The 11238-nt window shown below is 42.3% G+C and overlaps 1 protein-coding gene across 4 annotated transcripts; it reads right to left on the bottom strand.

The window, feature by feature from the left end:
• Window positions 1-274: 274 nt before the first annotated feature.
• On the bottom strand, window positions 275-9640 carry LOC147894244 (uncharacterized). 4 transcript variants are annotated; one of them, XM_087384422.1, is made up of 8 exons: window positions 9555-9640; window positions 8627-8713; window positions 8216-8519; window positions 5230-5375; window positions 4735-4840; window positions 4034-4636; window positions 954-1291; window positions 275-716 (listed from the first exon to the last, which is right to left on the bottom strand). In XM_087384422.1, the coding sequence occupies exons 3-8, from the start codon at window positions 8370-8372 to the stop codon at window positions 492-494; spliced, it is 1575 nt and encodes a 524-aa protein (XP_087240548.1). In that variant the 5' UTR covers window positions 8373-8519; window positions 8627-8713; window positions 9555-9640; the 3' UTR covers window positions 275-491. The 4 variants fall into 4 exon arrangements, with proteins under 4 accessions (XP_087240548.1, XP_087240551.1, XP_087240549.1 ...); XM_087384425.1 differs by having other exon boundaries at window positions 4735-4837; XM_087384423.1 differs by lacking the exon at window positions 9555-9640 and adding an exon at window positions 9331-9527.
• Between the last annotated feature and the right edge of the window lie 1598 nt (window positions 9641-11238).

Below are 11238 nucleotides of genomic sequence, written 5' to 3'. Positions count from 1 at the left end.
TAATTAACACGGTACAGGTCGCCTAGAAACAGATCAAAATTGTACAATTCTGTTGAATAAAATTACATGTTACCATTAGTCCAATGCCTATTAGAAGGCAATGCTGCTAGCTGTCTCACTACAACCAGTTGATTTACTGTCTCAAAGTGTCAGAAGTTGGGAAGTGAAGCCAGCCAGCTCTTACCTTCTTGTTCCTGTCAAAGACGCTACCAAACAACAATATATATCAAGGACAGCAATCTGACACCTCAAGGTTGTAGTCATCACATTAAAAAACGAGATGACCTCAAACCATCTGATTCCATTGTCCTGGCTTTATTTTACTCTCAACCATTCACCTACTCTATGGGCAGCTGTAGAGATCTACAGAACCCTTTACAGCTGGTTACTGAGAATCGTGTATACCCAACGCAGGCAATGGAAAAGGATTATTCCATAGATACAACAAGACTTTCTTCACCATAAACCTGTCCCAACAAACCACATCCTTCTCATGAGCACCGCTCAAGAGGATCACCTCGATTCCCAATGGAAGGAGGATCAATAGCTGCAGCAATTTTCTGCCTAAGATTAAACTTCTTAGCAATTATAGGCCGCACATCATCTACACCAACCAATGTCTCCAAAAATGGGAGAAGCCCTGATAGTGCACAGTCTTCCCGGTCATCGAACCAGCTTTCAATTGGAATACCGTTGTCTACCTGAAAACCAAAGGCCTGCAAGATGCGATGGATACATACAAAGCAAACCAGTTACCTCTCTATTCAATAAAAAAATCAACTCGTCTTCTACAAGTAACATAATTTCCACCCTAAGGAAGCACTAGTACTTAAAAACCAGCTCCACCTCTAGGCTTCTTGCAACAAGAAAAGCTCAAACCTGCACTAAGGAACTATGATCCACAAGCAAATTGGGTGCAATGGACTGCGGTCGTTACAAATCCCTCGATTTACCTGAGGAGAGTTGTCGACTATTGCCACCTTAGCTAGATCACGACCCAGGACAGTGAGATCCTTCAGGTAGTTTCCTTCAACAAATACACACGAATCTCGAAACACACGATGCCGTATGAGCTTTCTCTTTGGATCCAAAACATTTAATAGCTGCTCTGCATATACGCTCTGACTGGCGGTAAACACGATTATTTCAAACATCTGGGCAACTCTCTCCATAAACATCTGCAGATGTGGCCTACGTCGTACATAGACAGTGTACTCTAGAGAATTAAAGTTTACTGGAAAGGTAAAGTCGGCATCATCACAATGCTCAAGAGTTGAATGAACCAATGTCTCTGAAAAAATGGGTAAAAAGATGTTATCGTCATGATAGAAACTCTTCGTCCCTCCTCTTCCTCTTTCCCCTCTCTCTCTCTCTCTCTCTACTCCCCCCCTAAAGACGAGCGATATGCAAGCACTGCTTTGAGCGATTTCCGCCAATACTCAAAAATGCAGGTCAACATATCAAAAACCAAAGTCATGGTGATTGGGTCACGAAACAAACAGATAAACTTCATACTCAAAGGAGAGAATTTCGAAACAATCACTTAGGACTGGACTTCACCGACAATTACAAATGGAATGCATGTGTAAAACAGGAGCTTTAAAAGCATTGTGCAGCTTCCAAAATCAATGCAAGGCACATTGGTGGAATTGCGCGATGAGGAAATTCCTATATACTGTGCTTGTGCAAAAAGTAGCTCTCTATGGATGCCCAGCCTGGGCATCCCAGCTCTCCAAAGCATATTGGAAAAGAATAAATAAAAACAGTCCACAAACGCTTTATCATAGGAGAGCTGGGGGTAAAGGCACAGACACCATACCCCATCTTACTAGCTGAAAAAGGTATGATCCACTGGAGGGAGAAGCACTAAGCTAATATTTAGGATACCTCAACAAGATTAAAAAGATGGATGCACACTGAACACACAATGCAATGGAGGCCACTAAGACCATGGTCTGGTACAGAAATGGGGAGGAATGGATGGAGCTATGGGAATAAAGGCTGCTGAAATACAAGAAAATTCAGATGAAATCAGAGACTTAGTTATGCAGAAATGCTACAGAAGATATGGCACGACCCAGGAACAAAAATGCAGTTTTACAAACGGGACATCAACCCGATGGACAGCTATGCAATGCAGAAATATCTTGGGGAAGACATCTCAATTTTAAATGCACTTAATCTGCAAACTAAGGACCAGCTCAAATAAGCTAGAAGCGGAAAGAGGCAGATGGATGCAGCCCAGAATTCCAAGAGAGGAAAGATTATGCAAAATCTGTCCTACGAGGAAAAAGAAGACGAGCAGCATGAGCTCTTGGAATGCCAAACATACGCACACATCAGGGAGAGGTATGGAGATAGAAGCAATACATACCTTTGTAAGACTAGAATAAGTCCAATCATACAAATTTAGAATTTTTGTATGATCTGAAGCAATAATCTGAAGAGTCTATTGGAAGTTGGAACAGCCAGCCCGCAAGCTTGGAAGCTACATAAAAGAAATCTTGGAACACCATAGCAAAGTTCTTGGATTAGCACACACAATAGCTCAGTAAATGCTCACAACATAGGAAAGATTTGAGAGAATTGTCTATCACGGGACTAAACTGACCTTAAAAGTGGTCACCAGTCCCATAGATCCTGTAGGGTCTCAAGATGACTTTAATACAATCATATCCCCCCCCCCTCTCTCTCTCTCTCTTTTAGCAGGGCAGCCGGTTGGATCCCATGTACGCATACTGGCGCAAGTGTGCTTGACTAGAGGACATGCCTTGCTAGAGAGATTGGAGCGACAGTGTTTAAAGACACATTTTCCCTCTTTGACTCTCTAGTCCAACCAGCAGCCCTATATGCAGGAGCTTTTTGGGCCATAGACCTCAGAGAGGACGAATGGATGAGTTTCGAGAGCCTACAGGGCATGATATTCTCTCATATGATCCAGGGAAGAGGTGCATCCCAGGTGATATCATACTTGCAAAAATCACACCACGAATATTCTTGCAGAGTTGACCACACAACCTCTACACAGAGACACCTCATTTCAGATCATCACATATCTTGATCCTGGTCAACGATATGGCCTGAGGAAACACGTGGACAGAGGCTTACCATGGAGGGCTCTTCATCATCTGTGCAGCTTGCAGCTGAGGGGGGCGAGCAGTGCTGATGAGCGAGACTTACCAGATGGTTCCTTTCACATGGCATGTTATTGATCACCTCACTCCGTACCAATACTCCCTAGGCGCTCTTATACCTGACAGCAGCAGGAGATTCACCAAATGGATTAGAAACTACTTATGTCAGATATACATCTGGATGGCTCCTGCACAGCCACATGCCATCAAGATGGCCTTCTACAGAGTGATACTTCACCTAAGCTAGGCTGCCTGTATCCAAGCACCAGGATAATTATAGGTCCACCTCTCCCATGAGTACGGGTCAGCTCGTAACCGCGTGCCACAGATTCCAGATAGAGGTAAGGCATGAGATCGCAGCCACTTTTGGATACACAAATGCATACATACAAGCATACATATAACTAAAATATATTCAATGTTACAAACTAATTCTTTTGTATAAAGAACAGAAGGACAAAGAAAGAGAAAACAAAATGAGACAAGGGAAGAAGGGGGTTCGTAAGACACATGAAACAAAACTAGGAGTCTTCACAGGCTTTTAAGGTAATCATAATAACCTGGTAAGCAAAGCTATACTTGTGTTCTTATCAGTGCCCATACCATCTAGGTGTCGGAAAGATCCAGAATCCCTTGGGTAAACCCAGTGCTTACTAAGCTATAAAATCCCAACCAGAACAACAAAAACTACGAATGCAAAAAGGAAGATAACAAATAAAAAATAGGAAGAAAAAAAGCAAGGAAGGTTCACAGAGAGAGAGAGAGAGAGAGAGGTTTTCTATTTCTTTTTTTTTTGGGCGGGGGAGTTGGTGGGGGTTTAATTGAAGCTATTTATTGTAACAAAATGAACATCAATCCACACTTACGTATTGTAGCACAACTAAAACCGTAGAACTTACCATCCAAATCTAAAACAAGTGTTATAGGAGGACAACGCCGTGTTTGCTTCGGTAGCAAGACAGGGGGTCGACTTGGCGATACCACTTCAGAAAGATCAGGTAGATGTTTGATAAAAAGATAAGGGTCGAAATCGTCAAGGTCATCTTCATCAGCTACAGCTTCAGCCTGACTGGTTTCATGATTACAATCCAACGCTTTAGTTTGTTGGATAGCCAAATACAAGGATGCTCCTTCAGAATCGAGTAGTCCATCCTCAATTCGTTCAGCAGTTTGAGCAGGATCTCTTGAAACATTCTCATCCACAAGTGACCACTCGATGCAATTCTCACCTACATCAAAGGCTGCTTGCGAACCGAATATTTCCTCATCGGATGAGTTAGAAGAAGTTACATGGTCAATGCGAGATGATAAAGAAACCTGAACAACAGTCCCAGAGCTTGAAACAGTAGCTTTCTCAGGCACTTGTTCTGCTGCCACGGTAGTAGCCATTGTACAAGCAATCACATGCCCCTTGCTGATCTCTTGAGCTTGGCTCACATTCTGACGTTCCACCCTGGTATCAGCATCCTCAATTTTCTCATCTGAACTGTCAGCTTGGTCAACTGCAAAAAAGAAATATGCACCAAACTTAGCACTATATATATAGGACAGTAATATTCACTCTTGAACAAAAGTCAAAGCAAGTATCAGAAGGACATACCACTGCTGGTACAACTGTTGGAGGCTTCTCCATTCATACCCTTGAACATGTGGAAAACTGGAGAAAAAAGTGTGTCTAATATAGACCCTGTTGTAGAAACCCCCTGCTATTAAGATTTGTATTATACAAAAGAATAACTCATCAATGCCGAAACAGGACGTCATGGGAAATAAAAGAACACATGTATCTAGATCCACATGTATCTAGATCACCACAAAACTGACACCATGAAAAAGAATGCTTAATAAGCCGGCAGGGACATCAAATTGAAACAGATACTGCCAAAACAGAAACAAGGATACTAATTGGAAAGTCCATCTATGATATATGGTTGATATAGCCAAAACTAAAATTAGCTCTGTGACTGACAGGAATGAGAATAAGTGAGAACCACTTCCCTAAATAAACACGCTAATTGCAAAAGGAAACGATACCAGTTCTGTGAAAATAAAGTATAGACATAAGAGCAACCTATGAAGCTATGGGAAGTATTACCTTGTGATCTGCAGCGGATCCATCAATACTAGAAAATGCCAGCCTAAGATCATGACAGGCATCCTCAGATTGTCCATCAATCTGAGAGCTCACCTTTGTCCCTTTGGTTCTTCCAGATGATCGGCTTGTAGATGCAAAACGTGAAACTGCCAGAATACATATGCATGGATCTCTCTCTCTCTCTCTCTCTCTCTCTCTCTCTCTCTCTCTCTCTCTCTCTCTCTCTCTCTCACACACACACACACACACACTTTTTCTTTTGGGTGAAAAACAGTTTCTCATTCAAAAATAATATACATTCATAGCAGCCTATGAATGACAGACACACAGACTCCCTCCGTCCCCCCCCCCCTCTCTCTCTCTCTCTCTCTCTCTCTCTCTCTCTCCACACCACAGAGAAAACACAAACATAAAGTACCATAGAACCAAATGGTGAAGCTGGATGAAAACACTGTTAGGCGCGCGCACATGCAAAATAAAGGGGTAAAAAACATGCAAAATAAAGGGGTAAAAAGTGTTCAGGCTGCAGCTCTACCAAAGCACAAGTTGGAATGCACTTGACTGTAAATCAGCAGGGCAATGGCTAGTCAACAAAAGTTAAAGGAAGGCACCACTACCCCTGTTTTCTGGATTACAAAAATTTCACAACACCCTGAAAGAATCTATGGGGGAAATCAGGATTTTAAAGAACCTAACCCCAGGGTGTACAAGCGAGTTTGGGAAAAAGGGAGAGGGGGGGGGGGGGGGGGGCACGGGGAGTGATTTTTGTTAGGGCCAATATAAAACATGTACTCTGTTGGTACCATGTGGATTCCAAAAAGCATTCAACACAACTCCAAGAATAAAATAGAAAACATCACACAAATTTAGGGATTTCAAAGAAACCACCCTCATCACCCAAACAAGCTTGACAAGTTGGCTAGGTCTATGATGGATGGCTTTTCTTTCAAGAAGAAAAACAGATGAGAGAATATAATACAAGGACTAAGGATCCAACTTCAATAGTTCCCTCCATTTTTTCCTTAGTTTCCTTTGTTTTCCTTTAGCATACATACCTAACAATTATTTCTTTGACTCATACTTGTAAATAAACCTTCATAAGACATGGTAATAGCATCACTATCATGGGTAGCTCATTCCACATATTTTTCCTTCAATTGCCTAGTAGAGTACTAGATTTACTTCTACCATTACAAAATGCAACTATGACTTTCCACTTTCCTGACCATGGATCCCATATGTTGCTTTGTGCTATTCCACCGTCTCAACATAAAATCTACATTTGAACCAATATTCACACTTGTGACTTGACTAGACCTCTACATCTCCCTAGCCATTGTGACGTGGAGAGTTGTTTAGTACCTACACAACCATGGTATAACTTTGTGTGAATGCTTGAAGCTCAGCAGCTCTGTGGGAAGAAGGAGAAGCTTTGTGGGAAGCTTTGTGGGTGACTTTACTATTTCTACTCTCATTGAGACCAAAAAAAGAATTCATAGTGTAGCTTCGCCGCCTTACAAAAGGCCTTTGGTCTAGTTACACTAACTCGGCTCATCTCACAAAATTTGAGTGCTAGGCATTACGAACATTGTCGTTGTCGTTTGGGTAATCATCGCTCTATACAACAGAGGAGTTGGCAAAGTTCCTACTATATAAAGGATCTCAAAGGAGGTGAGTAGCACCATCAGTGAGAACAAGAATGCCCTCTATCCCCCACCCTTTTCAAGGTCTAGATCAACAAGTTACCCTCATTTGTATACCTTTGTAAGACTAGAATATATCCAATCGTACACAAACTTTTGCTGTTCTAAAGTCCCAAATTCTACAATGAAAATAAAAGAGAGGGAAAAAGAAAAGAAAAGAAAAATGAGCTAACCAAAATTACTAAATAAATTTATTTATTTTTAAAAAAACGTAGAAATATCTAGCAAGCAAAGCAACGCTTATGTTGTCATCATTGCCCAAGCATAAGCAGCTATTGGGTTTCTAAAGACCTGCATTTGTGGACACTCTAGGCAAATAGGGCTTTGTGCCATGTAGAGACTCTCATCCCCAACTGCTCAATGTCAATAACATAGTGTTTGATCTCAGTTCAACAAAGGGCTGGTACAAAACACTTGGCAACCTTGCACACATTTTATGATATGAAGGTCAACCTTGGTAAGACCAAGGTCATGATTTGATGCCCACCTGACAAGCCACTCACTCTAGCAAGGAAAGCGGATGAGATTGTCACATCTTATGCGTACTTGGGAGGCATATTCACATCAAATATATATATATATATATATATATATACACACACCTTTGTAAGACTAGAATAAATCCAATCATACAAATTTAGAGTTTGTGTTGTTCTAAAGTCCAAAAATCTAACAGGAAGTAAAAGAGAAAACGAAAGAGACGAAAAAAGAGGGAACAAAAGAAGACATACTTTGCAAGCAAAGCAACACTTAAGTCATCATCAATGCCCAAGCATAAGCAGCTATACCGGGTTTCATAAGACTAGAATATATCCAAACCTACAAATTAAAGCTGTTTAAAATCAAGCCAAAGAACAAATGGCAAGAAAGGAGTTTGTTAGCAACTCTAAACAAAATCATGAGTAAATGAGAAAAATAAATAACTTAGTTGGTAAAGCTGCGCTTCTATCTAGACCCTAAATGCTTAGAGTCCATTGGAAAAAAGGGACAATATTTTTTAACAATGGATGAATGTCTGTGAGTTTAATGGCGCTCTATTGCAATAACTATGTAGAAAACCACAAGAAATAGATTAGCACAGTTAAAATGTCCCAAGCTAAAGATTTTCTCCATAAAAGGAAAATTCATGTTAACAGAGTTCTCAATCCATGATACAGCACTAGACAGAACAGCGGCTGTATTTAACACATACAGTAGGGTCCTGGTTCTTGTGAGGATAGAGCCCAAAAAATTTAACAAACCTGTGTCATTGAGCTTGCATTTCAGAAGTAGGATTTCCTTACCTGTTCTGCGCTTTTTTGACGATGATGTGATAAGGGCTGCGGCTGCATCTCTCTTTTCAAGAGACTTTCTGTCATTTTTCCTTTTCTTCTGAGGAAACTGTAATAATTGATCCCGGGAAGCAACTCTCCCAGAGGCTTTTCTTGCTTTAACTTTCATGTTGATTCTGAACACCGCTTCACCTTCTCTTTGATCCACACTGCGGGAACTTCATAGACCAGAATGTACTCCTGACAAGAGAATGCTCCTAGAGTGTACTTGACTCTGCTGCGAATTCCTGCTCAAAGGGCTATCTTTTCCCCGTCGCTATCATCAGAAATTCCGGCGAAAAAAGTGTCAAATATCTCACCAAAAGATTATCCCAGAAATGTTCGCAAACGCTATGCAGCGCTACACGAGATCATAACTCGTACCTTTTCTCATATACAAAAAGAACAGCCCAGTATAATGGCGAACAGCAGCTTAAGATCCTTTAAGTAGGGTCAGCATGTGGCAATAACCTGAAACAGGGGAGAGGATTGCATGTTAACCTTGATACACAAATTTCAGACACCCATATGCCACCGTACTTGTTAAAACAGGCCTATCTGTGCAAAGAGAGAGGGAAAAATAAGCATAATAATGAACAGGAAGATTCCACTTTAAACAACCGCCGCGCAAGCAGTTCTCTTGGTCTTGCCTCTGCGAATATACATGAATCGACCAAAAACGCTAGAGCGACGGCAAAATCATGTTACACGCAGTCAGAACCTGCAGCATTGGGAAGGTACAGGCCAAGTATGACTCTGTTAACCGGGCATTGAGTTACACGAGCAAAATATGCAAGTTTGTCAGGGCCAAAGAGCACCACCGACGGCGGGCACTCGGTATTCCTATCAATCGAAAAGCCACGGCTAATCCGCATGCAATATAAGGCCAAAATTGTGGCCATTGAAAGGGATGCAAGGAACCTGAAGCGTAGTTCGCAGACGGGGTCGAGGACAAAAGGGAAAACCCTAGCACGGAGAGAAGAGGCGACTGCGAGGAAGAGAAGAGCAGAAAAGCGAGGAGGAGCTGATGGTGGGAAGGACGAGAGAAAAGGAGCAGAAGCGGAGAGAAGAGAAAGCTGAAAGCTTACCGAATGTGTGCAGGAAATGGATGAAGAAAACGCAGGGAAGCTGGAGACTGAGGAGAGAGCTGGGGGAGCAGGAAAATGGTACAAATTGGGAGGAAGGGAAAGAGGGAGGAGATGAAGGGAAAGGGGGAGGAAATGCAGGGGAGAAAGCAAAAAATGAACAGAGGAAGAAGAAGAAGAAGAAGAAGAAGAGAGAGGTAGAACAAGAAGCCGAAGGAGGAGAGTACCTGGATGACTGCTGGAGCTTCTGCTAGGGTTGCTACAAGTGCTGTAGAATGGGACTGTGTTTTTCTTTTTCTGCAACTCTCTTTTGCTTCTCTCTACTTAAGCGCATATTTCCTTTGGATTGTAGTCCGCCTTTGTAAAGCCAATCTCTTGGTCAATGCTTACTTCAAATGTGACGATGTCAAACGCCCCCCCCCCCCCCCCCCCCCCCTCTCTCTCTCCCCCATCACATTCACAAGCATCGCCACCTCGCACACCCGGTCGCCTGCCCGCTTGCGCGGCTCCCCTTGTTCGAATCCTGACATATTACTCCTTTCACACACAGGCTCCCCTTGTTCGAATCAACACAGATGACCCCTTGTTGCCACCTAGAGTAGGGATTCCCGACCGCATTTGCCTCTCCTAATGGCCCACGGATGTGCGCGGGTGGGTGTATTTTTTTTTTTAAGCACACCACACACACTCCGAATTGTGTGAGCTTTCCCTCTCTCAACACCTAATAAGAACATTAACAATTAAGTACCAAAGACCCATGAAATCTCGCTCATGTATCCCACGGATCTATGGCAAGGCTTAAACCATAATGTGAGGGGACCCTCTCTCTCTCTCTCTCTCTCTCTCTCTCTCTCTCTCCTCATTTCAAGATCCTTCTACCTCCTTTCCTAGGTTGCCTTCCCTCTTAAAGACATACTCTTAGAGAGTGGCCCTCAAAGAAGCATCTCAAGGACAAAAGTACCCCATGTAGCTCTACCAAGGTCAAGGTCAGAAATTGTTTGTGTCTTCATTGGGCTACCAATACTTGATTCCATTCTCAATGGCACCTACAATCTAGACAATTCTTGTAAGGTTCAAGTTGCATGCCCCTTTGATTCTAGAAGAGGCTATGCAAAATTCAAGATGCCCTATTTTGCAATTCCCCCCTACAATTATGGAAAGGAGGCTCACCGTACCCACAAACAAAGATGAGAGTGCAACCCGAGTGTGAGCTCATGAGTTCATGCAAAAGGGGACATGGAGTGGGGAAGCAAGGGGGCGTGGATGATGGGGGAGATACCACCTCACATGTATTAGAGGGGGCAAGGGAGTGGATTACGAGGGATATACCAATAAGGCTAGCGGCATGGATGATTAGAGATATACCCTCACATATTTGAAGAAGGGCAAGGATTTACACATGGCGGGGCTTAGAGTGCACATGATGGGGATATACCCTTTGACACTTTAAGAGAGCATAAAATCATATATGTCCTTCTTAAGAATGCAAAGTCAAATCTCAGTTCTTCTCCTCACACTTATCATGCCAAATAGAACACAATTTATATATGGTAGTTGCTCCATGTTTGAAGCTAGCTCAGAGTCATTGGGTTTGTTGTAGATAATGCATGAAAAGAATTTCATGTTTGAAGCTAGCTCACAATTTGTAGTAGACAACAAATCAAAATAATTTCATGTTGTCTTCTCCATAGGCTCTTGTTTTTGGGTCAAAGTATTATAGTTTTTGTCATGGCATGGGTATTTAGTTGTATGACCAGTATTTAAAAAGTTTAACAAGGGGCTCCATTTTTCTTAATGGGTCCTTCCCCTTCACATCTTCTCTCCTTCTTAAATCCTTCTCACCACATGCCCCACCCTCATATGCATTCACTTCCTTTTACTAAGCTCGCCCACTTGCCTTGGTAGCCTTTA

Source organism: Dipteris shenzhenensis, chromosome 14 (genome assembly GCF_047967505.1).
Source record: "Dipteris shenzhenensis isolate YYH24624 ecotype China chromosome 14, Dip_SZ_1.0, whole genome shotgun sequence".
Lineage (NCBI taxonomy): Eukaryota > Viridiplantae > Streptophyta > Polypodiopsida > Gleicheniales > Dipteridaceae > Dipteris > Dipteris shenzhenensis.
This window is presented reverse-complemented; position numbering and strand designations above follow the sequence as displayed.